Source organism: Labrus bergylta, chromosome 4, assembly GCF_963930695.1.
Source record: "Labrus bergylta chromosome 4, fLabBer1.1, whole genome shotgun sequence".
Classification (NCBI taxonomy): Eukaryota; Metazoa; Chordata; class Actinopteri; order Labriformes; family Labridae; genus Labrus; species Labrus bergylta.
The window spans coordinates 19,148,908-19,176,581 of record NC_089198.1 but is presented as its reverse complement, the minus strand read 5'-3'; the positions used below and the strand labels follow the sequence as shown (position 1 = coordinate 19,176,581).

Below are 27,674 nucleotides of genomic sequence, written 5' to 3'. Positions count from 1 at the left end.
CCACAAAGACATTATCTCGGTTGGTACATAAACTGTGAGACATTAGTTCCACCCTGAAACAGATGGCTTTATTACATTAAACATTGCATGTGGAGAAATGTTGTTATTATTGTCTAGATAAGGGCGCGAGAAGGAGGGAGCCGATACGTGATTAATTATTTTTTTGAGGATAAAAAAAAAAGAGTACTTTTTTTTTTTTTACGTGTTTTATTTGGACGACTTCCCCTTCACAATAAAAGACGCTTTGAGACACTTTGTAACTCTGTAATATTTACAGTCTATGTTTGTAACGTTGCCTTTGTCTATGGAAGCGATTAGTGATCAAAATTAAAATGATAAAGCCATTTTTTTTTATGTATGAATTATGAATTATGTCATACAATATGCATACATAGAGAGCAAAATTAAAATGCAAACTGGATGACTGAATATTAATTTCAAATATAGGTCATATGATGCATCTCTAATCTGAAAATTAAAACGTGTTTTCTTTACTGTATTTTCATTTTAAAATTAGCTTTTTCTTTTTAATTTTGTTACAAATTTAGCGGGTAATTTTTTGAAAACGATAAAGCAAATGTAATTTTCTTCTTAATTTTAATTTAGTTAAAGAATGTGCATTTTCGAAGTTGAAAACTAAAATTCAAATTAGATAAATTAATCATAATTTTATTTTTGAGTCAAATAATACAGTCATATTCTGAAAATTAAAAAGCATTTCTGTTAATGCATTTGAATTTTCAAATTAGCTTTATCATTTGAATTTTGATCACTAATCGCTTCCATATTTGTCGTCTCTGATGGGAATATTGTCAAATATACCTTTAACGATATGTGACACTTTACTGTCCCTATGGGACTTGGACTCACAGTACTGCAAACATTCAGCTGCTTCCATTAGAATCAGTAAATAAAAACAAAAGAAAACCATATTCTCATGTAAACGGTAAGGAACATACCAATGCAAAACAACACAACATACATATCACATTGCCCATATTGCACAAGATCTGGAAAGATACAGCATGAAAGATAAGATAACAAAGTTAAGAAAATATAAAAACAGAAGAACACCATGACGCTGTTGCACATCCCACACAGCCTTATGCTGATTCTTTTTTTACAGGAAAGCAACAATATGGTAGATAAATGTTATCTTACAGTAGTTATTTCCACAAAATGAGTGTAACTGTGTAAATATGTGTAAGATGTCATAGATAAGTTCATAATTTGGCCTGATGGGTGCACAGTTTTAAAACTGTGCACCCATAGGTCACTATTAAGAACGCAAGACCTTTTGCTGAGGTGGCAGCATAGGTGGCAGAGACACCCGATTCCTCATTTAATGGAAACATCAACAACATCACAATTGTTGTAATTGTTAGAACGTATTTTCATGGATTCATTCATCTTCATAATTTTGTGGACATATCTTTAAATTGTGTCAACCATCTTAGGGTAATTCTTCTTTTGGGTCTGTGAAGCTGTAACCTTATATGGTGAAACATTGTAGCAGATCTATGTTTGGATAGGAGCCAACCATATGTTGTCAACAACTGTTTGCTTGTATACGTAACATCTGTTACGTATACAAATCAGTGTCATGTCATCTTTATTGTTTTATAGTGATGTACCCAAATGGAAAGGAATTTGTGGGCTGTACCTTCTAGCAGAATATAAGCCACACTGTGTGATGAAGACTTTGCCATTTTGCCCATGATGGCCACTTTGTCAATGATTGTCAATGACTGTGAGATCTTGGTCAGCATGGGTCAGCGATGGTCTGCACTTTGTCAGCCATATGTGTTGTGTTTCTGTGTTGTCTGACCATGGCTGAATAAATCTAAGATGATCCACAGTCTGTTTCACGATTTCATCATTGTCCATCTCATACAGAAATAACCCCCACCTAACAGTAATGAAGCCAAAACTGATTGGCTGCTGAAACATTTTAATCACTCAGCAATAACTTGATCTGTTGGAGCTCATGAAGAGGATGAGATGTAAGGATCCAGAGTTGTAAAGCAAAATACTGCAGGTGTGGTCATCAGTATTCATAATGATCTCTTCCAAGCAGATCTGAACAAGGCTTGAGGAAACAACATGGAGGCCCACGAGGTAGCTCAGATGCACCAGTGCTTTTCCCAGCAGCTCCCGCAGGACCACATTTCTAACTGCAGCCTCCCTTAGCAAAGCCTCATCAGTGTAAGCACGACTTAACTGAGTCCTTCCTTTAAAAGAGAGTCAGTCTGGGGCGCTGGTTTAGCTAGGTAGAGTGGCTAGGCGTCCCATATTTTGAGGCTATAGTCCTCATCAGTTGCAGGTTTGACCCTTGGACGCATGTCTATCCCACTCTCACCTCCACACATTTCCTGTCTCTTTTCAGCTGTCATATCAATAAAGGCAAAAAAGCCCAGCAATAATCTTCAAAAACCTACTTTAATGGCTTTTGAAAATAACTGTCTTTTGATGTGTTGTGTTCCAGACAGTGGACAGACAGACTTCCCCCAGTCTGACCAGCCTGCTCTGAGAACAAAGCCCCCCATGAGGGGGAAAGGGAGACACAGAAGTGCAACTGTGGAGAGAACAACTGAAGAAGATGAACAGAAAAAAAGAAGCAGAAGCTACAGCTGCAGTAAGTCATGAAACAAGGTTCCACTCGATGTATAACTACAGAAGGGCATTATGACTGGATTTTAAGTAGTCATGTAAAGGGCACGTTTTGTATTCCATTATTACACTTTGGAGTTGTAATAGTTAATTCAACCAGCTAAAAAACAAGTCAGAGGAAAGGTTAGACATCTTGGGAATGTACTGTTTAGTGTTTCTGCTCAGAGATAAAATGAGAAATATGACATTAATGTCTGCATGGTAAATAGAAACCACAGACAGTTACATTAGCTTAGCACAAAGACTGGAGGGAAGGGAAGCGTATTTATTTTATTTATTTATTAAGCACACATACAAGAATACATTAAAATAGGATTACAAAAATATAAAAGGTGTGTCAGGTGCAGGTCAAGAAGCCAAAATGCTTATACAAGGGACCTCACCTCTTAAGAGACAAATAGGAACAAACAAAGAGGTAAGAATAGAGAGTTTTGTTATGGTTTGATAGGGTCATGCTGACTAGTAGCAGAGTAGTAGCAGCTTCATAACAGTGCAGACCACGTACTGTTAAAAAGAAGTGGATGCAGCCTCCAGTACAACATAGTGAATTATTGTCCCATTTAAAATGAAGATTTAAAAATCTGTGTGGTTTTAGGATGTGGTCCTGTAGTAACAAAAACCTGTTACTACAGGGACCTGTTTCACTGTGCTGCTGATCTTTTTTTATGCTACATCAACCTTTTGATCAGTGGAATAGTTTGACAACATTGGTAGGACTGTGTATATTATCACATCCCCCACATGACAGTAGCACCACAAGAGCTTAACAGGTCTACAACGGGAATATCCTAAGAAAGTAGTTACATTTAATCGTTTTGACTAACTCATTAAGCTTGTTTATTGATGGGATACGGGTGTAGTGCTTTTACTGTGGACAAACCAATGAAATAGATGACAGGTTTATTTTATATAAAGACAGTTGCTTGTTTGACTGTTCATAGAATTTCTGGGCTGAAAAGTATTCACTGCTACGTTTTAAGACTCCAAGGCTTAAAGGTGCGCTATGGAGATTTGGTAGTGAAGTTTGAAAGTTGGAGAAATGAAACAATTCTAGGCTACATTCCTATTCTATTTGATTAATATTTTTATTACTATATTTCTATTGCTATATTGTATATTTTGGAGCAACTGTAACAATCGAATTTCACTCTGGGATTTATAGTATTTAAGTATTTCTGATTCTGATTCTGATATATTTTCTGAACTGAATACACAAACTTTACTCAAAGAAAAAAATTGGTCGCTGGAACACTGTTTGGAGCTAAAAAAAAAAAAAAAGCAACCAGGAGAGTTACTGTGGGCCCACCTCCATAACTTCTCACATAGCATTTTATCTTCAATTTTGTTCCAGGGACCAAATTTTCCTCTGAGGACAGTTTGTGTATAGAGTTATGGACATATACCACATAATCTGTACACTTCTCAAACTTTCACATTTCTCTACCAAAACTCCATAGTGCACCTTTAAAAAAATGTATTTGAATAATTTTGGACTCAAAAGTTAAGCTTGGTAAGCTTTTTACCACTTCACTCTACTGTGGTATGATGTGTGTACTCAGATCGTCCAGATGGTGGCAGTATTCATCTGTATTGAAATAATAATTTGTTTTATGTTGCTTATCAGTGTAGTGGATGCATTTGTTGCTTGGGATTTTTTTCATGAATTCAAATGTAACTTGTAACGTTTTATGAATAAAAATGAAAATGAACCACCTCATTGTTTTGATGCACAATAATTTAAATTTTAGCGCCACATATCAAAACTGACAAATGTGACATTTAAATAGTCACAAAAACAGCAATAGACGTTCTGTAATGCTGGCTTTGCATTCTATGCGCCTTTAATTGAAACAGTAACTTTAAAATCAAGTCCTGTCTTGAAATGAAAACACATTTTTACCAGCACATGCGTTGAAGATTGATTGCGAGGTTAATTACATAGGACTATATATATTCTGGAGTAGTAAACAAACAAGACAAGAATGTATGTCATTAAAAATGCTGAGAGATTTTCTTTAAGACAAGTGGAAGTATAAGAGACATCACATTTTGGGAGAAAGTGGGCATGATGTGGTGTTTGTCACCTATATTTAAACATTAAAACTCTAAATAGAACACAAGACACTTTCTGTTTGATAATCCATCAGGCCTGAGTACAATTTTAAAGAGGAGACATATATTACAACATGTTTTACAATATTCTGACCATATGCGATTTGACTTATCCAGTGGGTGGGACAGGCATGTGAGTGAGGTAAACCAGAAACTGTGACCGTACAAAGTCCTGCCATGAAGGGAGAAAGAGGGAAATGAATGACAGTGAACTTTATGTATTTGTTCTGCATTACTGACATGAAACGAAGCAGGTCTAAACTGGGACTAAAAGAAGCTCTGTTATCCACTACAATTGTGCAAGTGATGCACTTGCTGAAGAAACGTTTTGGGAAGTCTTTACTTGCCAAGTTTAAATCTTTGATCCTTTGCACCATTCCACTTTTGCCCTATACTGTTTTTTGTCTGCAAATATGAGTGTGTCCATACCTGGTTGTGAATGAGTTATTATCAGGCTCAAACTCCTTCCTGGTCAATAAGTCTGATCCTGATGGTTGAGCAAAAAAAAAAAAAAAAACAATCCAAAGATGTATATAGTATTAATACTACTGCAAATACATTTAGAAATAGATATATATTTTAGACTTCATCTGAGGCTTAAATCCATCATTGGCCTAAGTGGTAGCAAAGTGGGTTAAAGTTAAAATAGTCAAAATGGCTTCTTTGCTTTAATGATACTTTGCCTTTACATAGCAGGGACTTCAATTTGCCTTATAGGCCTCTTGTATGGAGAACATGATTAAGATATATCTTAATTCTCAGCAGTCAGGTGCAAGATGTCCAACAAGGTCTTAATCTTAAATATTATTTTAAATCTCAAAGATATTATCTTAATTGACTTAAATTATTAATTTGCGCAATCTAAGAAAGACAAGAAGGTAGAACAAGCTAGAAATATTAACAATATGAGACTCAATATTGTAAAATAAAACGTAGGTATTGCACTATATTGATAGTAAATATGCTACGTTTTTCAATTGATACTCGTCCTGGAAGTTAAGAGGTAAACAACCCTCATCGTGAACCTTTAGACAAAGTCGAGGTAAACACGTCGGTGGTCGATCCTTCTGTTTTATCAACAAAATAAAGAACACGACTTCATCAGAAACGATGTGTCTTCTCTCTTATTCATATTTCTTATTCGTCTTTGTGCGGCTGTACTGAAACAATCTTCGTGTTAGGAAGAAGAGGGTAGGTGAGAAGTGAAAACTTTTTGGTCGCTCGAGGTGTCTTAGACGCAGCTGAAAGCCACTTCCTGCCAAATAGTGAGCCCGTCTAATCGTGACTGCATCAGCTACTTCCTGCATTGTTACGGCTCTTAATGAGGATTAAGTTGAAGCTGTCATGTTGTAAGGGGCGGCCATTGAGCCTCTTCCACGAGGAAAGGGAGAGACAGGTTCCATGGACACTGACTTATCTGTTTGTAGATATGATGCTTTCACCTACAACATCACAAAGTTCAGCCCCTACTGAACAAAATTCATTTAAATTAAAGATCACTGCCATGATATGTATTATAGGCAAGCATATACAGGAGGTGATTATAGTCAGGTGGTCCTGTCATTTGTTCCACCACTGTGAAAATGTAAAGAACGCACATCAAACCTTCCTTTGTGAGGCTAATCTCTACGAAGCCAATTTGGTCTTGGTGGGGGGGCGAATTATTGGACAAGTTATTGGATATTAATTTGGCTTTCAGGTCATCAAAATATGTAGCCTATGCCTATGTTTTAATCATCACTGGATGCAGTCAAGTAATAGAAAAACAGGTGCTTATTAGACACAGCGGGGAGTTTGGGTGGTTTTACCGACCACTTTGGTACAAAATGATTCATCTCTTACATTTTTTGATAGAATTCTGTGCAGTCATGTTACCTAAAGGACATGTCTTCATGACTTGATCATTCTCTGGATCTTATCTTGTTCAAACACTGATCAGAGCTTTTGTATTTTTCAAATGGCTCGACATCTACTGGACAGAAAGCCATGTAACCTGGAAACTTAATTTTCCATTTTCAGCATTATTAACAGTGTTCGCAGAATGAAACACCTGCTAGACCAATCAAAGCAACCAAACATGGGACATCATGGCGGTATAGCAGCAGTCACAATTAACAACCGACCTGTTTATTACTGATGTTTTAGTGGAAACAAAAAGTTCAACATGGTAGTCAACTTTAAAATAAAAAAATATTAGTTCACAGTCTAACTGAGCTTAAATAAAGTAACCCTAGTAATTGGACATTTGCAATTGATCTAACCTGAATCCGGCCAGATAGACCTCTATATCTACCTTGCAAATATGTATAAAAGCATAAGCTCACAACATTTTAAATGATTGAGAATAATACTGATAATAATAATATATTGTTTTTTATAGTGCTTTATAGGAACCCAAAGACGCTTTGACAAAATATAAAACCATAAAACTAAACAAAAAACGACGAGGACAGTACAATGAAGAAGTAATGTAGGGGGAGGGGGGAGTTAGTGGTTGTAGGCAATGTTGAAGAGGTGAGTTTTGAGGGATTTCAGAGAATAGCAAAGACATTTATGACTTGTTTGCTAATAATGGCTTCACTGTCTGCTTTTTATCTATAGCCTCACAAGCCGGTTAACTTTATCCAATAATGTTTAGAAACTTTGGCAAAAAACACTTTTCCCATGAGGATGAACCCTTATGACCCTGGTGACCTCTGACTTTTTCACTGTAGCACCACTTCTGATTTGACATGTTATTTTTCAAATGTCTAAAGTTTTAGCTGGAGAGTTTTAATATCGGGTTGCAAATGAATTGTCTTTTTGAACTAGTGATCCTCTGACTTTTTATTTTCTTATTTGACAACTTGTGTCCTTCATCAGGGTCATCATGCGGAATCAACTGCACGTAACCCTTCACTAAATTAAAAACTTTTCATCAAAAATGTTCATCAAGTTCAACAGATAGTAAATGCAGAATCTGTTTCTGAGGCACAAGAGTTTGGTACTGGAAACATTTTGGTTTCTGTTTGTTGTCCAATTAGTTTAGACCAGCCATGTATATGAAATGGCAGATTTTTCGTGCAGGAAAACAGTCCATGTGAAGAACAAAAGAGGCAGGACACATTGGCCCAAATGCTATTTTAAAAAACCCATTGCTATTGGATTCTATTATGTTATGAGAACACAACTTCAGTGTCCTCAGGTGTAGCCGGTCCTGATAGTTTGTTAATATGCAGTAGTTATTAGACCAAAGAAACAATGACTTTTCCCTGGATCCACATGAAGAGGGTCAACATTAACAGAAAGATTTATGATTATCCATTAAGTCCTAACACTTTTTTCTTCTCAAAGCATTGCCCGGGCTAGGTGATTATGAGAAGATGGCCTCTTGGTATGGTTTTGATTGCATTTATTTGAGACAACCTGAGACCTCAGGAGACAATGTGATGAGATGGTGGAAAGACCTGATGACACAGCATCATCCTGAGAGGGCCTTTTTGTCATTTAAAGAACAGCAGGATAATGCTGATGAAGCACACACTGATCACACCAATCCCCCTGTTAGGAAACAGAAGCCCCTAAACACCCACTTCAATCTTTATGACTATTTCAAACACACATGTGTGCATGTGTGTGTATATGTGCTGTGGGTGTTTGTGGACGACAGAGGATTAGTTAGTTCACAGGGAAGCTTTGAAGGTCTTGTCATGAAAGAGACAGCCAGCTGTATCCTTTATGGAAGCAATACTGCAACTTCTGATGTGTTAACCCTGCTGTGGCTGCTCCAGATTCTGAATAGGCTAAGAATCTAACTACAGCTGTTTAATCCCTGAAACGTTAATACTGTATGTTGAGTGTTCGCTTCAAGTTTTAAGGTGAATTTTGTAAACTAGGTGGATGCTGAAATGTGTTTTTTTTTTTTTTTTCTCTGTGAATTAAAAAAAAAGAAAAACAGTGTAGTAAGGATGAAATCATGATGCTGGAGTGTGTTTAAGGGGAATGCCTTAAATCATCACATGTCATTATTGCAATATGTGTTTCTGAGTGTGTGTGAAAGAGTGAGTGTGTGTTGGAGGGGATGTCTGGGCATTCTGGTACATAGACACACTCATGGGTACGTCTGAGGAGCCCATGGACCCTGGCATGGTCATCCTGGCTTGGCCCTTGGTGGTCAGTGGCTTACATGATGTGATCCGGTCGCCCTGGTATGCCGAGGTGCGCATGCCCACTAAGAGGACGCAGCGGCTCCATGTGTGTTGAGGCGCATTATTTGGCAACAGACGCGGCAGTGGGGAGGGCCGAAAAAAAAGAGGATATCCCTGGATTTCTAAAAAGCAACGATTTATCGAGGTAAACTGCAGATTTAACATTCCCTGGTCGACCATCGGCGAAGAAGAGGCGACAAAGCGACCGAGTAAGTTGAATAAGGTGAAGCCGAAGTTTTTTTAGTGAGTGGATCGAGGGGAGCCTTTTATTCGGAGTCGTCGAGAGAAGCCAGGTCTTCCTCCACCTATCTGTGACGATAAAGAAGCTGATGGGCTGTTGAAAAGTAACACTTCTCCGCAGAGCCAAAGGTTGAGTGCCGGGGAGGAGAGAAGGAGGGGAGGGGAGACACTTGCCCAGCCAAAAAATGTATTATTTTACGTTTGTGGCTTGTGCCCAGTTTGTTAACTATGATCCCTGGACATGATGTTGTGCAGCTGAAGTCGTTCAATGAGGTTAGGATTATAACGTAACATCGCCAGCGGCTCTCCGGTGGCAGGCTCAGTCCGTGGGCCGGTCGATGACATTTTTGAGTTCCGACTCGGTTTCTCTCCTCGGGAGGGGACAGAAAGGTAAACAGTCCATGTGAGACTCATGCAGTCTCACTTTTATGCCAACAGGATTAAAGTTTTTTTAACCCATTTTTTTTTTTTTTTTTTTTTTTTTTAAACTGGTGATTGTCCCGCATAGGAGTGCAGGCAGGTCAGCGGTTCGGGCTCGGTTCTGGTTGGTGTGGGTCATGTTCACGAGCTGTCCGGCACCAGAACTTTTACCACTTTGACTTTTTCCTTCTCCCGACATGAAGGGCTTTCACAGCGAGGTGAAGAAGTGGCTTCGTGGGTGTTGTTTGTGCGATGTAGCTAATGTTAGCCAGCTAACTAATAACATGCTCACGCAGCTCACCTCCTCTGAGGCGGGTTCAATAATGAGGAAAAAAGCCGGCTAGTTGCACATGCAGTGTGGGCTGGGTTTAGTTTTTAAAGGGCTGAGCGTGGTTTGGATGGGGTACTTGGTGGTGTAACATTAATGGTGTGCGCTGCTGCCCGCTTTAAGCCCCTTGGCACCAGTGTCGGTTCTGCTATCTGGTAGCTAATCTTCCTACTTCTCTCTGTGACAACCGTAGTCTTCCTCCTCTTAAAGCTGAACACACACACACACAAACACACACTGACACACCGCACACACTGACACGCGCTCCCTCTCTCCCAGACAGGCACGCGCTCACACATTTCCAGCCACAGGAGTTCGGGACAAAGATAGGGCTCAGGATGTCTTTCATTTAACCATTATTATTTTTATTTTTTTCACTTTCAGTACAGTTCTGTTTTTTTTCTTTCAGACGCATTAATTATATTTGTTGATTTGATGAAAGGAGCGTTTGATTCTTGTTGTGTTTGGACGGGATCATATGCAGCTTGTAACACGGTGCTGTGAAGGTATGGGCTTATCTCAAAACCTTTATGAAAGGCTACAGTATAGGACTATCAATGAAATAGTGGTTTGGACTTACATTTTTACCATAATAATACTAGTATATTGAATACAGTATGTGATGTCATTGGAGTCTTTGAATTGCCTTTCACACTTCTTGTCTAGTTTACAACTTTGGATTTATAGGAAAATAAAAACAAACAAAAAAATCGAAGGTTTTAAATTGTTAATAGAATGAGTTAATATATTGCCGCCAATGATGCAGAATTTACAATTTCAGTTTTATTGTCAGCACCGCAACCATGGATTATTGTTTTATCCAATATTGCGTAATATGTTGTTTTTATTTAATCTCTTAGTTGTTTGGTTCACAAAATGTATCGAAAATTGTCATCTAGCTCAGTTTACCATGGTTTATCCAATGTGATGTCTATACAGCATGCCAAAATCCCCAAATTTATGTAAAAGCAATTAATGGTTGCTTACATTTTTACTACAACAAATGGTTATCAGATTATTGCTTATGAAATTTTTGTCAACTCTTTCTGGAAGCTTTTAGCTACTTTTTTTTTAAGTAATGTTAATTGGGACGCTCACTACATCACCACTTAAGATGAAGTGTGAGTTTCTCTTTTTAGTAGGGAGACTTTATTGTCTCTTTGCAGAGCTCTGGAATGAACCTCTAGTTGTTCATGCAAACAAAGGCCTTGTAAAGTGTCATTTGAATGTTAACAATCTGTTGCATTGTTATTAACCCACTGTGAACATAATACATGTTCCCTTTAGTGACACTGGTCAGAAAATAGGAGAATGCTTTGAAACAAGTTGTACATCCAAAGTAGGATGCAATGGAAGTCCTACACCCCATTGGGACTGTATTAGTATTCAAATTACAGCAGTGTGTCAGAACATGCTCAGAAGTTTCTGCCTTGTTGTTTTGCAGAGAGCACTGTTGCAGTGATCCCTCACAAGACTGATCCAGAGTAGGTGTGGAATCAGCAATTGTTCTGGAAAAGGGTCGTCTGCTTGCCACATTTAAGCTGCTGCACATGATTGCAGGGGTCACAGGGCAGCTGTTTGGTTAGGCCTCATTGACTTCATCTCATATATAGGCCGCTCTTTGCTGTGTAATTGCCATTTCCTGCCTATGCGAAGTCTGTGTTGCAAGTTGATGGATAAACAAGTAGGGATGTAACAATTCACTCAACCCACGATACAATTCACGATACTGGGTTAACAATACGATTCTCACAAAACGAGACTGAAGACAGTAGTATGAGTTGACAAACCCGCTTGTCAGTGGGGTTTGTCCTTGGTGTCGATTAAATGCTGCATCATGTTGGTCGTGCTATTTGTGTAGTTCCTTGTCCGCTTGCAATATTTGCACCCAGTTTTTGTCTCGTCTGTTATCTTCTCACTTTCATTTTCTGTCTTGGGGAAGCCAAAATGCTTCCACACCTCCGATTTAAAAAAAAAACCAAAAAAAAAAAAACCCGGTGGTGCGTCCTCAATTTCAAAATCTTGCTCTGCAGCTGCCAACCACTTCTGCTCTACAGCTGCCGACGCTCATGATATTGTTGTGACTCCAATGTTGAGTACCAATGTGAACCTTGACTCCTTTGTATCGATTTTTAATTGCCTCACGATTAATCTTTGCATCCCTATAAACAAGCAATCTAGTGACCCACAGATGGTGACTTTGGTTATGACCTCCTCTAGAATGAAACTGCTCAATTCTTCTATTGTGATCAGACTATGAAGGTTTATGTCTCGAGTTGGTGCATGTTATTTTGACACAGCTGCATCCAGATGATCGATAAGTTCCATGGCTGCACAGTGTACTAAAACCCTGTGCAGTTTAGAAATATGTTTCCTCAGGTTGAAGGTCCATCAGTAGGTAAATAAAATGCTGAACACACTGTACATGCAGCCAGACATCGCTGATAGTTGAGAGTTAGTCTGCCAGTCTGAAGGAAGGGGGATTGATTGATTGTCAGTTGACATGATCCGTGAGTGACTAGGTAAATATCCGCCTCTAGGAAGTAAGAAACTGTAGATTCAAGTGATTGGCACTCTGATAGTGAGAGCAACATGATACTAGATCAACAAGTATGTGTATTCTTTACTGGTGAAAGCCCCTCTCACCAACAGTCAAGAAGGACTAAGTGGTAATGTAGTAAATGTGATTTAATTACACTGCAGATGTCAAGAGTTGGAGTGATTAAACTGTTGGTAAAAATGCCTTCAAGGTTATTACCATTATGACATGATGTTATTAAGCAACTATAAGATTTTGTTTGCATGTATTGGTTCTGGTTCATAGAGTTTTTCACTCTTTAAACCTTTTTTCCTGTGTTGTGTTACATTTGATTTGATATTCAGGCCTACAAACTAAAACAATTATATGATGTAGTCTCTAAAGCAAAAATATGAAACATTCAGACACATTTAGAAGATTACTTTCAGTTTAGACTCATCAGTAAATTTGGGGTATGTTAATGTTTTCTTTTAGTTTCCCCTAATGTATCATATCTCAGCTTAATTTGTTTTCTTGCACACTTTAGCCTGGGGCTCAGTGGTTAAGTCATTAAGTTAAAAACAAAAAATATATGTATATGTGAGACGCACACTAAAGAGCTGCAGAGTGGCCATTACTTAGTGTGATGTGACAACTTCAATCAACTTTAAAGCAGAACTGAAAGTAAAGAAAACATGTTATTACTGTATACAGTACAGAAATGTCATCTACTTCTACAACGGAAATACCGTTAGCATGCTGGGAACGACTTAAGATGAATTAAAAACGTTGTTTTTCTTGCAAAGACAACAAACCATGTTCCTCTTTCAAAACAGATTTTTTTTTTTGCAAATTGTGAGTTTGAATTTTTGAAAGTGATTTTGACAGAGTTCATGGTAAAGTATTGTTCAGATAAAAGGATGCATTAAAAAAGAAGACATCCAAATACAACAGTGGCCCATCGAACTATGACCACTGCACACTGTACAATACAAACTACACAATGTGGTTAACTGCTGTTTCAGGATTTCCATTTGAATGTTTATCAGGATTTTATTGTTCAATGAGATAATTGTGCCATGAAGCATTCACACCACACATGCTGAATGAAAGTTGTTAAAAGTAAAACTCTCTCTTTATATCTGGGCCGTTGAATAGTCTGCTAACTTGGTTGTGAGCTTTGTTTACATAGAAATTATTTGTTTATCATCAGGTGTGTAAAGTTAAGTTTTCTTTCTTTTTTTTGATGCCATCAGAAGCTTTGCACTGGTTGCATGTGTGATGTGGAGGTCTTGGATGGGTGGGGGTTTGATGATCCACCGTGTGTGTGCGCGTTTGACGTGTGTGTGTGTGTGTGTGTGTGTGTGTGTGTGTGTGTGTGTGTGGGCTTGGCAGAGATGTGTGTAAAGTGCCATGGAGATGTAATGTGAAACCTGTCAGCCATTCAGACCCTTGCTTCATAGACAGGGTCAGTGTAAGTTTGGGGGGTTGGTGTTCCTGTGTCTAACTCTTCAGCATCATTTCACAGCTTTATGCATCACAATTTATAATTAGCCCCCTCCACCCCCACCCCATCTTAAACACATACACACTCATGCATGCACATATACACACACACACAGACACACAAATACACACACACACACACGCTGTATAATGGCCGTCAGTGTAACGTCTGCTCCGGCACCTGAAGAGTTAAAAACTAGCTTCAGCTTCTCTCTCAGTCATACACACACACACACACGCACACACAGTGACAGAGTCATACACACACGAGCAAACCGGTTTATACCGGTTCTCAGGAAAAGTGCTTTGTGTGTCCCACTGAATCCTGGGAAGGGTCATGTCATGTGTGTCTCAGTGATGTCAGAGTATATAAAAAAACTTAAGTCAGCTCAGTGTTATCAGATGGCTGCCCTGCATGCTGCATTGTGATGCTGTATGTATGTTTTATAGTTCCATCATGGATACACTGTGTGTCCTATGCTTGGCCGCCATCAACATTCTGAGAACAGGAAGGGGCTCGAGTGTGCACAGTGTGCCTCAGAGAAGTAGTAGGGTGTAGGGGTTAATTGTAGGCCCACACAAAAATCATACCTTCCTGTAGTGCTTTGCTGGGAAGACTGGGGGTCTCCACAGCCTTGGCAGGACTGGTCTTGATTCTGAAACATAGGACATGCTTGTGTATTTAGGACATGACAGCACTGTGTTTCTACTTTGTCATCGTACAGTCTTGTACGATGATGATTCTATGTCTTTGAATCAGACTTGCATTTTATGTTTGAGATTGTGTGACTTTGGAGGCCAGGCTCTTTCCTGAAGAATTTGTCATGGGCTAGCAAGTGGTTGCGTTTAGTGCATGTGATGTTTTCATGGCTGCACAATAATAGGCTGGTTTTGATATTTTTATACATAAGACACGACAATCCCTTTCATCACATTCTTAAGCTGGTTGTCAGTATCACAGATGTGTATTGATCCGTAAAATGAATGATGAACTACTTTGTCTTTCTAGCAGTTGAGGACATTGGCAATTTTGGAGTCTGTTAGGGCCTAAGGCAAAAAGGGGGGTGTCCCAGGGGGCTCCTCCAAACAGAGTTCCTCCCATGCGGTGACCTCCAGTCTTGAAAAATGAAGCCAATGCGGAAGTGCACAATCCTGCACACCGTCGAGTGTCCGCTTGGGGCCGGCTCCAGGAACACCAGAAGTCACATACTGTACACACAATATGCAAAGAAAAAGCCAGTTTTTACAGCATAAATAAACATGTTTACAGCCTGGTACAAAAAAAACGAAATAGGTCTGATTGGTTATTGTCATCACTGGTACACACTGTACAGGGGTGAGCTTTTTTTTTTTTTTAAACCGCTGATGAGTACTGTCGTATGAGGCCACTTTCGGGAGGTTTCCTACCGTCAAAGTTGCACAAACGGATAACGTGATAAACTAGGGCTGAAAGAACAAATCGATAGAAAGTGTTGGCAACGTATTTGATTGATCAACTGCATATCTGAGCTGCTTCCGCTGAACAGGTGAATCTGCCAACTGCAGGCTACAAACACACAACATTCAATTCAAATTGTTTTGAGTTCTGTCTCATGGTGTCAGATTACACACACACACACACACACACACACACACACACACACACACACACACACACAGGCATCGCAAAGATAGTAAAAGCAAAACAGATAAAAAAAAGTCACAGTTAACTAACTCTCACTCATTTATCATTTGGATCAAATTTGTGTTGTGATGTGATTTACAGTAATAGCACCGTATTATTAAAAAAAAAACATTTTTGAATGAAGCATCAGTGAACCAGAACAATGTCTGAATTATGTCTAAAATATATGCTATATGCTATATGATTAGAGAGTGGTTGTGGTTACCAGATGTTACTGATTCATCAATAGTATGGTTGACTAACCTATAATAGTGCACGTCTTATGTTGTTGCACAGGATAATAAAGGAATGAGGTCTTTAATACATAAATGCATCTTTATCCTCTCATATGGAAAGTGCATTAGAAGCGGGCACACAACAGTCTAACTGGCCATTATCAAACCCATAAAGGTAAAGATGTATTGACCCATGTGGTCTACCATCCCACTGTCTCCTCATCTGTTTCTGACCTGACACTGTGGGATTGAGAGCAGCCACTGTAGTGGTAATGCGTGTGTCTGTGGACTGCGTACTGGTGCAAATCTGTGACAGGACGAGCTGCTGTATCTCTCACTCTTAACTCCTACAGCTGGCATGGCATCTGAAGGTATGGCATTTCTTGTATGCTACGGCAGATATCAGTCTGTAATGGATCTGGGGCTCTTCTGTGCCTAACTAAACAAAATGACTATTGTACACAAGCTGGAGTCTTTATAAAATAATTAAAACGTATTTCACCAACACATATCAATTAATACTTGGATTCATGGGTCGTCATGAATCAGGCTCCAGTTAATTTTGGATTTCCTACAAGTCCACGTCAACTGTCATTTATTTTACATGTTCTTCCGTGTTTGATGTCTTACTGCAGGCTTTTTTGTTGTTGAGACCATGAGACCAAAATACCTTGTTTCTACTCTCAAGTGGCATCGAGAACTTACTGAGTTCTCCATTTCAGTTTCCCTCATTTTGGTTTGTGGTTTTGAGTGAAATGTGGATAATTAGATGTTTTGGAATGATACTTGAGTCATCATTGTCCTCCTGTGACCTCCAACATGTTTTGTCTGGGGGCCATTTTAGTCACACTGTCTCCCTTGCAGCTTATTCAAGGTCATTTTCTGTCTATCGTTCACAACCCACCATTCTTTGAGAATACTGGGTTACTTCAGCTTTTATGGGGCATTTGCTTTGTAATATTTATAGGATAAACAAACCTTCACAACAATCAAATAGATTGGAGACGCTGATGATCATGAGTTGTTTACACATTGCCAGAGGTTTCTTAGAAATTGCAAATGAACAGCTTTTAGTCTGATCGGACACAGGTGCTGTCACAATAGGGGTGTGACGAGATCCTGCACCATGGGTTCTGGTGATGATTAAAACGTGATGATATTTTGCGTTGAGGTGAAAACATCTTGTGATATCGGTACATAGACACAGAGCAGCCGCCATTAAGACAGTCTGGTGTTGAACTGAAATGACCATAGAAGACGTCCCCGCCACTTTGAAATGTTGTCTGTGATCAGCACTGTCTAAATAAAAGTGAGTTCAGGTTGATCTTACTGCTTATATTCGTATTATTGGAATAATACGTATATGGGGTGAGAGTATATAGAATATATAGTGAATAAAATCCGGGATCGTTACACAAAAAATGCATGGAGATGCATTTTTATTTTAGTGCTGTTTAAACACAATCTGAGTCATGGCTAGCAGAGGAGTAGAACATTTTATTAAAAATACCTTTTTTTTCGATCCAAAAAACAGGAAATTCGTTAAAAGATGATTAATGCTTCAAACATTTCTAATGGACCTACATTTTATCTGCATTTTTATAACTTTCAATCGAATAAAATAATTTTTTTTCAGTCATATTTCTTGTCATAACATTTTTCTTCAAAGTAGTGTTAAAGTATCGTCTTATGAACCCCTCATCTTCCAAATAAACGGACATTTAAAGGGTCCCAGTAGACTTTTCTCGTAACTAAACAAAAGTTTTGTATTCAGTCAGCATTACTTTCAAATGCAATGTGCCTAAATCTGATAAGCATTCCCCTGACAAACTAACCCTCTAAGAACCTTTCCCTCCCTCTTGAAACATTTTCAAAATATTTAGAAGTATTTTAGAGCTAGGATTTTTTATATCATGGATGTAAAACAAGAAATGGATAGAGCTTTGCAGGCGGGACTCCATTTATTCCAAAGAAAGTTGCTCACTGTTGCGCAAAACAAGAAGTTTGACTTCCCTTATGGGCATCATCCCCTTCCCATTAGCATTGTGTGGCAGGAGCATTGAGTCATTCAAATGAACACGGTCTCCAAAGTGTCCCTACATATTCATTATGTTGAGGATGTACAGTACCTCTGGATTTGGCTGCTTATAGATATTACTTTTAGAGTCAGTGGCTAAAATTTCAATTTTCAATTTTATTTGTATAGCGTCAACTCTGTTATATGTCAAAGTGTTATCTTTACAAAAGAGACACTTTACAAAAAGCAGGTAAAATACCTTACTCTTTGTCTGTTAACATTACAAAAGAGCAGGTAAAAAGACCTTACTCATTGTTATGTTACAAAAAGCAGGTAAAAGACCTTACTTATTGCTATATTACAAAGATGTCAAATAAAGCGATGTTCTTACTTGAAAACAAAGGTACAGGTTTACAACGGTGAAAGAGATTTACATCTCAGTTTACATCCATCACACAATCTGGTTCTGTGTACACAAATTCTAGTGTTTGTTTACAAACAGCTAAACATAGACTTCAAGTATCATCAGTATTTTAAGTTGAAGTCACTCTACAATCCCCTTTACCACATGCCAATAATATATGTTTTAATACACTGACGGACATTTAAGTTGATTTCATCTATTCCATTTTCAACCATTTTAACTAGTTTACCTTACAAAAAAGTTACAGTTTTGACTAAACACTCAGCATAAGCCTGCATGCTTAGAAATCTCTGTAGAGAAATGTAACTGTTAAAGTGGTGCCAGCTTTGTTTTAAATGTTTGGATGTTTTGATTAAATGTAATTTGATTATGCATAACAAGCTTAAATGAATGCATTTCTGTATCTTGTGGGATTTGACCTGTAACTTTAATCAGGCCTTCATTTATTACAGTAAAGATATGACATCCTTTTCTCCCTTTATCTGCAGGGGATGTCTGAGGAGGCTGTTCGCCAGACACGCAGCCAGAAGAGGGCGCTGGAGAGGGAGGCTGCTCCCCAGTCTATGGAAGCAACCAATGATGACAATGAAAGCAAAAAGCCTAAATTGGACTCATCTGAATGTACAATACAAGCACAAAGTAAACCTACATCTGAACCTGTACCTGCACAGGATGATAAAAGCCTTCCTAGAGATGGCTCAGCAGAGCCGGAGAAGGAGCTGCCGAAGGAGCAGAGCAAGTCTCCGTTACCTTTAGTGTTACCTCCGGCCTCTCAGCCGGTGAAGGATGATCAGAAGCGGACCCAGAGACAGCACACAGATGAACCCAGCTCAGACTCACGGACTGATAGCAGTGACAGAGCTGGCAAAGCCAGGACAGAGTCAGCTGGCGATACGAGGAGCAGAGTTCGATTGTTGGAGTCGAAGGTGGCCAGTGGCATGCTGGCTGCAGGAGAGGTGAAGGCCACCATCAAAGTGGAAGTTCAGACAGGAGAGCAGCCTGTGGACATGAGCACTTCCAGAGGGTGAGAAGCCCTTAAGAGTAAACTTTTCTCTGCCAAGACAATTGTATCAAGTGCCTGTGAGAAAGAAATGGATTGAAAGTCGAGAAACTTTATGTGCACAGAAGTTATCTTGTTTATGTGAATCAATGAAGGCTTCTCGATGAGTTTTTGTTTAGAGAGACTTTAGAGAGTGTAAAAGAGCACGCATGACATTTAAATCTGACTGAATTAGTTAGTTTTATGATTGTGATGTTCGTGTAGCTTTGTGTTTAGAGGAACAGGGTGGGAGTTTTTTTTTTCTTTAGTCCCCAGAGTTGAACTTTTATCTTCCAGTCTACCTCCATTTTCCCCCCACTCACCACCTGAACCCTAAAAACTCCTCTCACACAAAATGAAGCCGTGTGTCACAAACCGGTTCCAGCCGGTTGTTGCCATGGTTTCCACAGTGGAAGGAACAGTGAGGGGAGGGAAAGGGAGGGGGGGGGGGGGGGGAGAGTAAGTGTGTCACGTGATGATGACTTGGAGGTCATGTGACTTCTTTGGAAAAGTAGAGATTAATCCACAGGAAGTGATGATGGCGCTAAGCCCTGAAGAGAGAGTAACACACACACACACGTACACACACGTACACACACAGATATCAGAAGAATGACCAGGAGAGGTCGACCTCATGTTGTTAAATGTTGACTATAACTACTCATTCTGTGATTCATAGAAATACATGATCTGTGTAGTAACAGGGAGGGATCCCTTTTCGAGGAACATTACACTTGTTCCTCAGTTTTTTTTTTTGAAGCCCCTAGTCAAAGAATTTAGGTCAACCACTCTCACACGTAGCTGGCAGTTGAACTAGTTGCTTTGCAGGAGAAGCTATACGTGTGCATAATCATGTAGAAAGAAGAGAGGGGTGAGCCAAATAGATTACAAGATTGCCATGATGCTTTAATGTCCTCATCGTGCTTGAATAGAGTATGTAGCTAATACAGGTCGTCCAAGAATAAGTCTCAAACTTATATTTTGCCTATCTCAATGGGAAACATGCATTCTTGAACAGTGATTCTATGGTAACTCCTTTATCAGAGCTTGAAGTCCCACCTTGCTCCTGCTTAGCATTTAGGACTGTCTGCTGTTGGAATTGCATCAACCTAAAGAGAAGCTGTGTGGAGTGAATCTGTCTTGACTTGCAGGGATTTTATAGGAACTGATTAACCGACTATCAGAAATTGTAGTTCAGTTTGCAGATGATACTAATGGGTACTAATATTTGAGCGATTGGAGGTTAGTACTCTATCTACCTCAAACAGCTGTAACACTAATGTTTTCATGGTTACCAATCTGTCTGTGTTTTTGGGAGAATATGTTTTTAAACATGCAAGGTGGCATTTAGAGCCTGAAGATGTCCATTTTTTGATATTCTTAAGTTTAATTAAGACCTTAATCAAACTGAAACATACAATTTGTGACAATGAAAGGGTAAACCTGGATGTTAAAGTTGGTAAAAAGTCATTGTAGCTGAAGAGAACGTATATACAGCATATTCTTTTATATACTAACATTTGATTTGATTTTTCATTTTGGCACATCTGATGTAAAGCTGTTTTTTGATTCCTTGTCTGGCCTGTGTCCAGCAGTGTAAAAAGGGAGAAGCGCCCTCCATCCCCAGAAGATGATGATGTCATTATCTTGTCAGATAACGACTCTCCAAGTCCTCCAATGAACGGCTTGAGCCATTTTAAGGAGCTCGACACAGCCCTGCTAATGGTGAGACGCACCTACAATTAGCTTTAAAGTCATGCTACTTTTTTTCCTGCCAGGGATCCAGAGAACATGACCTTTTTTTAACTTTTAAATGCGGACATTGCAAGGTGGTTCAGTTGCGACATGATAGCCTCAAAAACTAAAATGGGTGAGCAGATAAGGGTTAAACATCCCACTGTGGTAGATTCCATATTGGCCAGTTAAGGCTCCATTATTGAACAATTTAGTTAATAGGAATAGTTGTGTCTTTTATAATTTGTGTTGTTATGATCTGTACGTACAGAAGAACAGCCCGGAAGAGAGGGAGCGCATCATTAAGCAGCTGAAGGAGGAGCTGAGACTGGAGGAGGCTAAGCTGGTGTTGCTGAAGAAACTCCGCCAGAGCCAGATACAGAGAGACACGCTCCAAAAGGTAAATAGTCATTAATGGAAATCAACCAAAGCCAACCAATAGTCACAAAACAGGCACACAACAAGTATTCTTTTTGTTATGACCTCGTATTAACTTGTGTTCTGGGTGAGCCAATCACAAGAGGACAGCTTGGGAGTACTTTTATCAGTGCACCCAAAATGTATTGCAAGCACACTTAGATGAAATAATTCAGATCACATTAAGAGGTGACCTTGGTGTTTGACCCAAAATCTAATGTGTGTTTGCCAAAGTGTTCAGGGCCAAATTGAAGGTCTGACTACTGTTGGTAACCAGGGCAACTATTTGGTTGCAAGGCAAACAGCCTGTCTGTTTGTGTGTCATCTGTTAGAGTTGGGCATGCTCCAAATTAAAGGACTAATCACTTCCTGTATTGATTACGTAGAGGACCATATTTTTGGTGTGCAAATTTGGAGCGATCCCATACACTTAAGAGCAAAGACAGCGCCTATGGATATAGGGGTTGCAACCCGTGTGCAGTTCTTCACAGTTTACAATGATACAGTGCTGAGAGGATGCACAGGTTTTGTGGAGAACAGTGTCTTAAAAGACTTGTAAATGTTCACTGTTATCAGGGACCCCAGTCTGCAGTGCATTTCATACACTTAACAGATAAACCGCAGAACTGTAACACCGATTTCACTTCATAGTCAAATAAAGTTTTGGTATCTTTATGACACTTCTGTCTGTAACCATCCTGTCCCTTTTTTTTTTTTTAGCTTTTGTATTTACTGTGTTGCTCTCTCTGCTATAAGCCCATACAACAGATTTTGGTTAATGTATTTTATGATGAAAATAATGTACCTGTTATAGTTGGAAAGTGAGATTGATCTCATGTGGTTAGTGGAGACTAATTTCATAGCAAGGTGCGAACAGATTTACTTGGAGCTGTCCACTTGTGATTGGATCTATGTACAAGGTATGTTAACATCATGTGTAAACAGGTGTTATCTTAATCGTCTTTCTCCGTCTTCTTTAGCCCTCCACTCTGTCTGATTCCTCTGCTCCCCCTCCTCTAATTCGTGGAACAGTTACAAGCAATAAAGGCTCCCAGCAGGTAAATGCTCTATTATCACACCCGCTGTCAGGCAGGACATCAGTGCAACAATTCATTTGTATAGGAGTTTATCCTGCTTTAATGGGGGGTTTTGTCAGCAGATAATGACTGCAAGGAGTTCTGGGACAGTCATCCCTCCGCCACTGGTGAGAGGAGGACAGCAGATGTCATCCAAACATGGCTCACAGATCATAATGCCGCCTCTGGTGAGAGGGGCACAGGTGAGTCATGCGGAAATGTTATTAATGTATGCCAATATTTTTATAAAGCATTTTTTTAGTATACGTTTTTTATTTATTTGTCCAACAACAGCGTAAGCAGTACCATTGAACTGATATCTTTCAGAGATGTTAGAGACAAACAGCAGGGGAAGAATTGCACTTAAAATAGACTTATTGTGTTTCTTTGCACCTCTCTCTCTTTGTCTGTGCCCTTGGCCTTGGTGCTTTTGATGTCCCTCCCTTGTCCAACACTACCTGTCTGTGATGCCCCTACGTGTGATGCCCCTCTGTGTCATCCCTCTCATTGTCCTGGTTAGCCCATCTCTGTATCTCCACAGCAGATCCAGGCTCTCCGTCAGCAACAGCAGCAGCAGTTGGCTGCCTCTGGAGGCTCAGGCTCAGGACCCCCTCCTCTGCTGGTGGGCCCAAAGACCTCTGCCCCTGCAGGCCAGGGCCATAGAGGAATGGTCCAGCCAGGCCTGATAAGAGTTGGCAGTAGTGCTACCACCCTGGTCAGTATGACCTGTATGTTAATCAAACCACAAAAGCACATACAAATTGTTCACCCAGGGTGAAAACAAAAACCACAAAATGACTATAGTTACCTTTATTTTGGCCTTCATATAATTGTGTCCAGTTCAATTTGTTTGGTTCTCTCTTTATCAAATATTTAAAACTATAATATAATATTTCGTATACCGTAATATAGGCTGTAGGTAAGGTAAGATAACAGTTATTTTAGAAGCCCCGTAGGTGCGTCACCGACCCCGACGCAGTAGGTCACGAGGTTATTAGAGCACAGCCACAGAGTAAAGATTACTGACTAGATTTGTTTTAATCTCTGTAGTAGAAATGAGTCACTATACACGCAGACTCATAGTTTGTTTACTTTTGCATCGGCTTTGGAAGAGAAGACAGCGACCGCGTAGACGTAGGAGGAGAGTTCACTCCTCTGTATGTAGCTGTATACACTTCGTGCATCATTTTTGGTCATGTAGCGCACATATTGTTGTACTTGGTTAGTGAAGAAAACGTGACAGAGACAGTTATGTTTGTATAAGGAACCGAAAGCAAATGGTTCAACACATACCTTGTTTAAGGTTTGTATACGTTTTGTTTCAATAGTTAACGTTAATAACCGCGACAGTTGTAACTTTGTCTTTGTGAAAATAACATTGTTTTTACAGTTTATTATTTAGTACCTAATGATATTGGGTAAATCTAGCTCATCATTAAAAACCCGAACTAATTAGTTCACAAAGTTTCCGGGCGTGTTTAAACCGAAGACTGTAAATATTAAGGTTTAAACTGTTGATTGACAGGTACAGGTGCACCGTGCAGGTAGAAGTTAGCGTACTAAAGATAAGCTTCAGGTACAGGTGCACCGTGCAGGTAGAAGTTAGCGTACTAAAGATAAGCTTCAGGTACAGGTGCACCGTGCAGGTAGAAGTTAGCATACTAAAGATAAGCTTTAGCTAACTGTTCTCCGCCTGAGTTTAGCTAGTATAGGTCAAACGCTTATCACGACCTTAACTTTTAATAAATATGACCCTGTGACCCATTACGAACTTTTTTCGGAGAACTGGCGGACCAAATTTAACTGTAATTTCATGTCATGTAAAATAAAGTATGAATGAATCATGTAATGGCGACACGGGTCCGTGAATGATCGAGTCCCGATAAGATGCTGTTTCTTAATTTGAGGATTTATAAAAAAGAACATTTGAATAGTCTCACAATGGCTGATAATTTATCTTTTATCATTCAGCACTTTGCAATTAACAGTAATTCAACACCAACTGCTCCCTGGTCACTTTAGATTTCCTCAAACAAGTCAAAACTTTTCCTATTCTGACTTGTGTCGTTTCTTTTTTTCTTTGCTTGTTTCTAAGGGCTCACCATCTAGTTTGAAGGGATCCTCCTCAGGAAGCAGTGGCCTGTCTATGGTTAGCGTAAATGACTCTCCAGCAAGCCGACAAGCTGCAGCTAAACTTGCTCTGCGGAAACAATTAGAGAAGACTCTCCTTGAGATTCCCCCTCCGAAGCCACCTGCCCCAGAGTTTAACTTCCTGCCCTCTGCGGCCAACAATGAGTTCATCTACCTGGTGGGGCTCGAGGAAGTGGTACAGAATCTATTGGACACAATCCACAGAGGTGTGTAGGACGTCTTCTTCCATCTTATGATGGCTTTGTCATTTGTACATTGCACAGGTTAACAGGGTTACAAGGGTTAGTCGTAACATTCTCTAGGTCCAGCTTCTGAAAGTGAGAGGAGTGGCTGACTTCATTTACGATAGTCATTTTATATTATGAGGTATGTACTGCTGGTGACATCTATTTGGGCTTACATACAGAGTAATGGATATTTTAGTTAAATAACCATTTAAAATGATAATATAGTCCAATTTAGCCATGGAGAAAACATTTATCAGTTAAGGCCCTTGTTGGTACTCATAGGTGTTGGATCTTTTTCAGACAAGGTCCAGCCAATTTTTAAAAGATTTTAAATATCTGTGTAACTTTGTCTGTCAATTTCTGTGTCTCTGGGTTTCCCATCTCTCTCCACACAGGAAAGACAGGCGTTGCACTGTCCAAGGCCAGTGCCAAAGATCCCTTCATCTGCACCCAGTGCCACACTGACTTCACCTGCCGCTGGAGGCAGGACAAGACAAAAGGCGGCGCAGTTCTCTGTGAACACTGCATGTCATCCAATCAGAAAAAGGCTTTGAAAGCTGAACATACCAATAGGCTGAAAGCGGCGTTTGTCAAAGCACTTCAACAAGAGCAGGAAATAGAGCAGCGTATAATTCAGCAGACATCCTCAACGGTTTCCCACAGTAGCTCTTCGTCCTCGTCTTTATCATCACTGAAAGCAGAGCAGCTGGTGTCTCAGCAGCTGAGGCAGGCTCAGGCTAGAGCGTCCTCCCTCCAACACCACCACCAGGCCAATCGAGGCACCAACATCCTTCACCATCACTCCATCAAGCAGGTTAGAATCTCTTATTTCATTACTTGAAACGCCCATTCAGAGACACTACAGTTTTGACTCAAAGCCTCTTTTATGCGTCTTTACTCCACTCAGAGCTCCCAGGGCCAGCGGTCCCATGGTATCTCATCGTTAGGGGTGAGGGGGGTCCCCCACTCCTTCTCTTCCTCATCCCAGCTGCAGAGTGCGGTGGCGGCCGCAGCTTTGGTCAGCCGGCCAGGTAAGCATGCCCATCTTTCCCACCGCTCTGTCCAGAGTTCAAAGGTGAGCAGCAGTGGGATCGGCGGCAGCAGGAATGTCAGCGGAGGTAGTTCTTCATCCACTGCATGGAAGAAGCAGAGCAACAGCAACACAGGTAGACTTACATTAACACCAGCTCGACTCTGGCGACTGAAACCTGCTCTTTTTCAAATTCCTGTCTGGTCCAAAAGCAGTCCTTGAATATCCTTGTGCCAACCCATATCACACCTTCCTGATCCGTCCCTCAGTTTGGTGCTTTATTAGGTCACTACTTTACCTTTGAGTAGAAATGTTGTCATTTTTTTCTGTGTCTGTCTGGTCTCTGTTGGATCATGGGTGCCTATATATTCTGGGGCTCTGTCGAATCATGCTGCTTTTTTCATTCAACTGAAAATACATCAAACTGGCAGAACAAAGCTCCTTCCACACCTTTATCCGGCTCCTCTGTCTTATGTCCACAGGAGTCACTATGGCCTACGTGAACCCAAGCCTGACGGGTCACAAGACGTCAGCCACCATCGACGCTCGTCAGAGGGAGTACCTGCTGGACATGATCCCCTCCCGCTCGTCAATCTCGCAGACTGCAAACACATGGAAATAATGTACACAGTACCTTGCTATTCATTCATTGGTTTTGTACAGGTTTCTTCAGCTTAGATTTATTGGCCAACAGCTACCCCCGGAGGACTGTTAAACAAATACAATCTCCTGAAATGAGGGAATGTTCCTTCCTTACATTTGTTATGACTGTTGTTTAAGTTTTCTTATATCCTGTTGTTTATTTTGAATTTTACTGTTTTCTCATAACTGTGCTGAAACATTTTGATTTGAGTGGGTATAAAAAAAATCTAATACTTGAAGGGACTGCCCCTGGGAACTGTGACAGTCCTCTTGACTGGGTGGTTAAATAATTTTGTTTTAAGAGGCTGCATTGAGTGCTTTGAATTTTTACATTTTAAAAAAAGTGCTCTGTTCAGGTCTTATGCGCTCTTTTTGCCATTATGTTGGTCAAACTGACCCAACGTTTGACACTTGAATGCTTATAGTAATACCCAAGAGTTCAAAATTAACAAAACACAATTATAAATCAAAACAAACGTTTTCAGTTCCTCATCCCTGTAGTTATGTTAGGTTTGCTCTTTGTTGTATTTACAGTAAGTTATTTTTGATTTTTCATTGATGTTTAAAATCATCTGATACCGTGGTTTTCACAAATGAAGGGTTTATTTAGCTTTTTTCCCTTGTTTAACAGCATGCCAACCTTGAACCCCTCTATTCATTTTGCACCTCAGCTGAGAAAGCATGGTGTCTTCGCTTAATTCACCTGTAATAGCCATTTGTAATTTGCTTATTTTATATCAATGTTAAGAGTGTCAGGTCAACGCTGAGAAAAAGCTAATTCTGAGGAACAGAATTTGCCAGGCTGAAGCCAGAAATCTTGGCTCGGATTTATTCAACCATAATCCCTGCAATATGTAAACATAATTAGTCCAGAATCAGTCCTGAAAAAACACACCAGATGGCACCAGACCATCTTCATCCATATCCTCGAGTCATTTCTCTTCTTTCCCTGCAATGTGCAAACATGTTTAAATTTATTTGGTTTACTTTTTTCCTATCTCCTAAAGAAATAATAAAAAAAACTATACATTTTAACC

The 27,674-nt window shown here is 39.7% G+C and overlaps 1 protein-coding gene across 14 annotated transcripts; it reads left to right on the top strand.

Moving 5' to 3' along the window:
- The first annotated feature begins 8,967 nt into the window (after nucleotides 1-8,967).
- Nucleotides 8,968-27,672, top strand: LOC109984055 (transcriptional repressor p66 alpha). 14 transcript variants are annotated; one of them, XM_029277380.2, is made up of 11 exons: nucleotides 8,968-9,114; nucleotides 18,810-19,345; nucleotides 20,953-21,085; nucleotides 21,366-21,494; nucleotides 22,492-22,569; nucleotides 22,668-22,790; nucleotides 23,108-23,302; nucleotides 24,683-24,944; nucleotides 25,361-25,779; nucleotides 25,873-26,131; nucleotides 26,478-27,672. In XM_029277380.2, the coding sequence occupies exons 2-11, from the start codon at nucleotides 18,813-18,815 to the stop codon at nucleotides 26,615-26,617; spliced, it is 2,271 nt and encodes a 756-aa protein (XP_029133213.2). In that variant the 5' UTR covers nucleotides 8,968-9,114; nucleotides 18,810-18,812; the 3' UTR covers nucleotides 26,618-27,672. The 14 variants fall into 14 exon arrangements, with proteins under 14 accessions (XP_029133213.2, XP_029133211.2, XP_029133210.2 ...); XM_029277378.2 differs by having other exon boundaries at nucleotides 8,997-9,192; XM_029277377.2 differs by having other exon boundaries at nucleotides 8,998-9,178.
- The last annotated feature ends 2 nt before the right edge of the window (nucleotides 27,673-27,674 follow it).

What these genes read in the sequence shown, in the direction of transcription:
- LOC109984055 (XM_029277374.2), top strand. Translation starts at nt 9,827, where the DNA reads ATGAAGGGCTTTCACAGCGAG. An exon ending in AGAGAGACACGCTCCAAAAG is followed by an intron (nt 21,495 to 22,491) that starts GTAAATAGTCAT and finishes CGTCTTCTTTAG; the next exon opens with CCCTCCACTCTGTCTGATTC. An exon ending in CTCTGGTGAGAGGGGCACAG is followed by an intron (nt 22,791 to 23,107) that starts GTGAGTCATGCG and finishes TGTCCTGGTTAG; the next exon opens with CCCATCTCTGTATCTCCACA.